Source organism: Anomalospiza imberbis, chromosome 2 (genome assembly GCF_031753505.1).
Source record: "Anomalospiza imberbis isolate Cuckoo-Finch-1a 21T00152 chromosome 2, ASM3175350v1, whole genome shotgun sequence".
Lineage (NCBI taxonomy): Eukaryota > Metazoa > Chordata > Aves > Passeriformes > Viduidae > Anomalospiza > Anomalospiza imberbis.
This window is the reverse complement of record NC_089682.1, coordinates 31,294,666-31,300,665: the sequence shown is the minus strand read 5'-3', so window position 1 is coordinate 31,300,665 and position 6,000 is coordinate 31,294,666. Positions and strand designations below refer to the sequence as shown.

At 47.4% G+C, this 6,000-nt stretch overlaps 1 protein-coding gene across 1 annotated transcript in view; it reads right to left on the bottom strand.

Annotated features, from left to right (window-relative positions):
• Positions 1 to 1,309: 1,309 nt before the first annotated feature.
• Positions 1,310 to 6,000, bottom strand: part of HUNK (hormonally up-regulated Neu-associated kinase) — a 41,121-nt gene continuing 36,430 nt past the window's right edge. Inside the window, exons 9-10 of the mRNA XM_068180433.1 lie at positions 4,505 to 4,685; positions 1,310 to 2,222 (exon numbers count right to left, since the gene is read on the bottom strand). Of these exons, the coding sequence (XP_068036534.1) occupies positions 1,579 to 2,222; positions 4,505 to 4,685 (825 nt within the window). The 3' untranslated portion in view covers positions 1,310 to 1,578. The remainder of the gene's footprint in view (positions 2,223 to 4,504; positions 4,686 to 6,000) is intronic.

The following is a 6,000-nucleotide window of genomic DNA, read 5'->3' as shown; positions in this document are numbered from 1 at the left end:
TATTTTTCAGGTAGCACAACTCCCTCACTTCACTTAAAGGTCCAAGATGCTCATAGACTCTCCAGGGACAAACCCCAGTGCTAAGGGGAAGGTTCCACCTGCAGGGATGAGATGGGTGCTCTGGGCATCACTGCTGGTTTTGCCAGCACTGAGCAGCCCAGTTATCTGTCAGAATTTGGATTAATGTCCATTTTTCCCTGCAGATTCTGGGGTCAGGCCTGTACAAAGGTTCAGCTATGCCCCTCCTGAGTTAGGCTCTGAATATCCTGCTTGTGGAACTGGAAGGAAAACTTCTCAAACATGGGTAACCCTCAGCATCTGTACGGACACCAACGGGGCAATGAAATTGTTTGTAAAAGTACGGGTGAAAACAGGGCCTGGATTCCCACCAGTGGCAAAATACCATCTTCCAAGGACAAGAAGTCACCACCTCTGCTTCCTGGGTTTTGAAATGACATTCAGTGGTGGCAGTAGGACCAGGCTGGAGCAAGCTTTGCTGAGATGCTCTGAACACACAAACACGTACACAGGGGTGGTACAGATGAGAGAAAAGAGCAGTCTTTGTCTTTGGTTAAACCTTCTAATTTATAGGAAATGGTTTGAGGACAGAAACAGAACCAAAAATATGTTGCCAACCTCTCAGATGTATCATTTACTTAGAAAAACAAGACTGGTATACAGAACATGGTGTCTTTTAAGAAACTCAATCTCCACTGCTCATAACAATATCCAGTTTTTGGTAACCACTACATTACCAATCTTGGAGTATAAAACGGACTTGGTACAGCCTCACGTGTCCTTTATTAGTCTTTTTAATTCACTGCAGTCTCAGAGAAGCCTTCAGGTGTGTCCAATGCTCCCTTGGTGTAACAGGGGCTAATGCAGTGAATTTCCACATGACACTTGTATTTAAATAATCACGTTTCTTGTGACACAATTAAATCGCAGTTTTCTTCATTAAAAAAAAGATTGTGTTATTACCTACTTTATGTAATTAACAGTAAAATCTGCTTTGAATTCCAATATTCCCACTTCTTCTGAATCAGACCAGTCGTGTCTTTACTCAAGCTTCTACCACCTTCATCTTCTCGGCAGGGCTTGTCAGCAAGCTCACTCTGGACAGAGTACTGGCGTTTTCCCCCTCACCTGCCCCAGGAACAATGCCTGCAGCAGCACCACGGGCTGTGTGGCACAGGCAGCTGGAGCAGGGACAGTCTCAGCACAGATCCTGGCCCGGCACTGATTCCCTGGAGGAACCAAACCCTCAGTGCCCGCAGCTCTTCCACCCAACCCTGCTGCGGCACCAGGTGAGAGCAGTGAAAATACAGATCCACGCAGCTCCTGCAGGGTGTTTTACTGTACAGTCAGATGCCAAATGTGAATATTTCTTAACAGCACAAGCGGAGCCCTTTTCTTTCAACTTTAATATGTAGGACAGTGCCTTCCTTGCAAGCAAACCTCCGACTTCCTGTGCTGCATCACGTAGTGACAGCAACGTGCCTGTGGCTTTCCCTTCTTGCTTAAAGGAGAAAAAGGTTAGATCCCAGAGAAGAGCAGTGCAAATCCCAGGATGTCATGCTAACACTGGCCGCTGACAGCCTCTGTGTTGAAGGAAATCTGTGTGGGGCTCATCTGCTGCAGCTGAGGCATCCTGGCTTCCAGGGGCTTTTCGCTCACCGACTGCATGGTCTGGTTCCTCTTCCTCAGCATCTGTCCGATCCCCATCATGGGGAACCTGCCCCTGCTTTTCACACAGTTTGGGCTGCCCAGGGGGTTGCTGGGGACCAGCTGGGTAGGGGACACTGCCTCTTCCTTTGCCGGATATGCTTTCTCCTCGTACGTGAAAGAGACCTGGGTGGGGTGGACGGGGGACGTGCTCCCTGGGGGAAAGAGCGGGGACAGTGTCCTTTCACTTGAGCTTTTGTAAGGGAAATTCATTGGTGAGCCCAAAATTCTGTACTGGTGAGAGGGGGAAACCTGGTCTATTTGGTCCTCTCTGTCAACTGACTCGAAGGAGTGCACGATATTCAGGATGAGAGGGGAGTCCTTGGCCCGGCCCCCGATCCGGGACGGCTCCGGCTGGGGAGACTCCTGCCTCTTGAGGAGCCGGGGGGTCCTGGGGGGAGGCTGCTGGACCTCCAGGTATTCCAGGGAGCTGGAGGTGACACAGCCCGTCTTGGGTGCCAGGGGATCATGGAAAGGGCTCACACCGCCGCCCGAGTCTGCAAAGCAATGGGAGAAGGAAGCAGAAGAGCACACTGCAGTTATCAGCACTGCCCACAGCACCTCCAGCACAGGAACCTGGTGAGGCACCAGCTGCAGCAAATGGTCTGGCATGCTCTCACAACCCATTTCCCTCACCCTCAATACTAACTAACCTCAATACTAAATTAGTATTGAGGTAATTCACCTCAATAAATAATAAATTATCACCTCAATAATAAATTACCCCCCAGGTAATTTATCTGCCCTCTTCCTCACAGGCAGGGAAAAGTGCTTAAACTGAGACAGGGGCTTGAAAAGCAAAAGCACAGTTGTCTCCAGCTGTTTGTATTAATTTATATCCACAACACCACACACACACACAGAAATCTCACATTTCTCCTTTCTCAGCACCACTTTGTGTGGCTCTTGCTGGGCCTGTATTCCCTGACAAACCTAGAGCCACAGGGAAGCACAATGAGTTAATCTCTAAAGGCTCTCCTTGCATTTTGGAACAAAATCTGTTCCTGGTTTCACACATGTAAATATGGAGTAGCAGCAGCACCAGCCAGATTCAGGCTGTTACAGTTGGAACAGATTTGCTGCCTCAACTTCAGCGAGAACCTTCCTCCTGCAAGGGCCGAAAATAAATGGAACAAAATCTTTGCAGGATTTGGCCCAGTCCAACAAAACAGCTCGGGGAGAAGATCTGCTCAGCTCCTACAGAACGCTGGCACTGCCTCGTGCCAAGCTAATCACAAGCAGGCACGTTTTGCTGCCTCGATGGAAAGCTGTCCAAAGAACCTGACTGCCAGGCCCCCCTAACTGAATTAACTGATAGCTATTTCATCAGTTCCCTGGGTCTCAAATCATCTAAAAAGGATCTAAAGTAATTTAGCTCTGCCAGCACTCAGGTCCCAGCCACAAATCTCATGTGTATTTCTTGTGGAGGGATGGTCTTGTCAGGGGTTGAGACCTGAATGGAGGAATGGGATGAAATCTCACACTTGTCTGGGAAAAGTAGAAAGAAGTTCATTCCGACGAGTTTCTTTCTAAAAGTGGCCAAAATTATTTAAGCTGTGTCAAAACATAGTCTCCATAAGCAGAGAAATGCTTTAGCTGAGATCTGCATGATTTTCAGAACAAAAAAGCAGGGAGAAACATAAAGAGGGAAAAAAATAACTAGATTTTCTTCGCCCCTTGTGCCTTCCTCCCAAAAGGGACAGAAAATCTGAGCAAAATGGCCATTTAATTTTTTTTTTACATTTTTTTAAAGGAACTATGTCCCATTCCTGACCAGCTCTCTGGACTCCTGCCACCCTGCAGCAGAGGTTCCCGTGCTGCCAGACAAACACTACTTGGACAATTTTTTTCTCACTTTGAGCACAACAAATGATAAATTATCAGGTCACGACAATGAGCATGAAAGCATCACAAGTCACCACTCTGAATAACCCCCTGACACCACAGTAAATGTTTTCCATCACTGTATCTCCCCTCATTTAATTCCCTATGTAACAGAGGCTACAATCACCTTCCTGCTCCTCAGTGTCTCCCATCCAGGTGTGCACTGCCCACACCTCATTTTCCCTGCTGACTCCCCTTTTCCTCCACTCTTTTCTCTGCCAGCAGTTATCACCCAGCCCTCTCAAGCTGCCCTTTGTGATTAATGCTCTGCTCTCCTTGGGTTGTCACATCTTTTCCTTTCCCTGCTCATGATTTCCTCCCTCCTTTCGCTGATGGGCAGATGCTGAGGTTGGCAGTCCCACCTGCCTTTCCTTGAGGCTGCCCCTTTCCCATTCCTCCACCATCAACTCCTCCCAGGGACTCCTCAGGGAGGTCAGGGATTCTCCCTAGCCCCCTCTCAGGAAAACACAGTGGCTGGTAGGAAGAAGCTTGGCTACCAGCTCTGGCTCCTCAGTGATCCGGGGTAGGTGGTGATGCTTTCAAAACACCAGCGTGAGTGTGGATGATTTCATGTGAGGACGTGTAAACAGGGGAAGAAACTGCCTTTTTAGAGCACTGCAGGAATTCTGTCAAGCACAGAAAGGGAGGGTTCCTGACTGCTGAGCACCACCATGGATTCCTCAGGGCATCTCACTCCACGTGTGCTGACATTATCCAGGCTTCTTTCCCACACCACCCCCAGAGCGACAGGGAATGCAAGCCTGCAGTTTTTACTCACAAACACACACCATACAGGACAGGACAGGCTCAAAAACACCACACCACAATGAACAGGCTCAAAATCACCACACCCCCCATGCACACACAGACCCACCACGGCCTTTCTACCACTGACCTTTCTCCGGACCCCCGGCCTTGGTGACTTTCCGGTCCTTCAGCAGAGCCTTGGTGTTCTGGATCTGTGAGATAAGACAGGAAGAAGGCTGTCTATATGAAACTGGACTTTTCTCACTTTTCTTTGGGAGCTGACGGTGAAGGATCTCCCCTTTCTTTTCTTGCTCTTTGAGTTTTTTGTCCTTTAGGTTGTAAAACAAACAAGAACAATTTGGTTTACTCAAGGGAAGTTTCAGTGACCCCCAGACCTACAAGGTGGATTAAGCACCATGTATTTACAAGGAACTTATCTCAGAGTAACTAAATCCTCCAAGTCTCATTTTCCTCTGATCAGTTTGCCATGATTTCATGGCTCCCATCTGCTCTGACATTCAGGCAGTGGGAAAGCTGGTTTTGGAAAATTAAAGGAAAAGGAAAGCTTTTCTCTTGGAGAAAGCAGATGAAGGTTTGTGCTCCTCCATACCTGAAATACCCTACTTAAGCACCAAAAAAAGCCTTTGCTTTCTCTATACTCCACTCCCTCTGAGATTTAAAAAGGTGAGCTGCAAAGCTTTAAAGAAGTTTAAAGCCTCTGAGTAATTTATCTTCTGCCCAGTCAAGATCTGAAGGAACACAGCCCTTGCTTTTACAGCATCTCTGCAACTGCACAAGACATGGATGGGGGAGAAAATTATTGAGCCATCCCTTCCCTGAGCCCTAACTCCTGGCTTTGATGGGGAAGGCAGCTGAAGGTGGGATTGCAACAAGAAGGTAGGTTTGATCTCCAGTGATGACAGAGGAAAAACAGACCCTGGGAGCAGGACTCTGAAGAGGAAGCCAGTTTTCAAAGCATTGTTTTACAGTGAAAATTCACTGCATCTTCTTTCAGTCACTGGATTCAGCAAACTGCTTAACACCCTTTACCTGCCCCTGATTTCTAGGGGAGCCCAATGCCTTATTTCACATAAAAAAAAAAAAAAGGGTTTGTTGGTTTGGGGTTGTTTTTGTGGTCACAGTTCTCATTTAAGCAACATGTTTTGCTCATCTGATTAAAAGGTCATTGCAAGTACAAGTCTTTTTAAAAAGTGAAGGGAAGTTCCTTCCCCCAGTTATGTGCCTGTGTTTTGTCTGGTAATTATGCACTGCCACTCTTGATTTTCTTTTGCAAGCTCAGTGACATGGAGTCTTTGAAAACCCTTAAAGTAAAGTGCATAAAAACATGTAAGAGAGGAAAAGAAAGATGCAGAAGACAACCTGGATTGTCCTGGACCACTAATCAGCTCTGGAAGCAAGACAGACACGAAGAGGCAAAAATCTGGACTCATTATGAGCATTCCCAGCTCAGATGGAGCCTGGCTCCCTGCACAGACTGCCTGGCCACTGCTGGGCTCATCAACCTTTCAGGAGTTGCAGAGTTGGAAAGAGGACCTTCAGTGACTCATAAACCCAAGTTTTTAGTTTTAATACTGACAGGGTTAGGTGGGTGACTTGGGAGAAGAAGAACTTGAGATCTCCTGT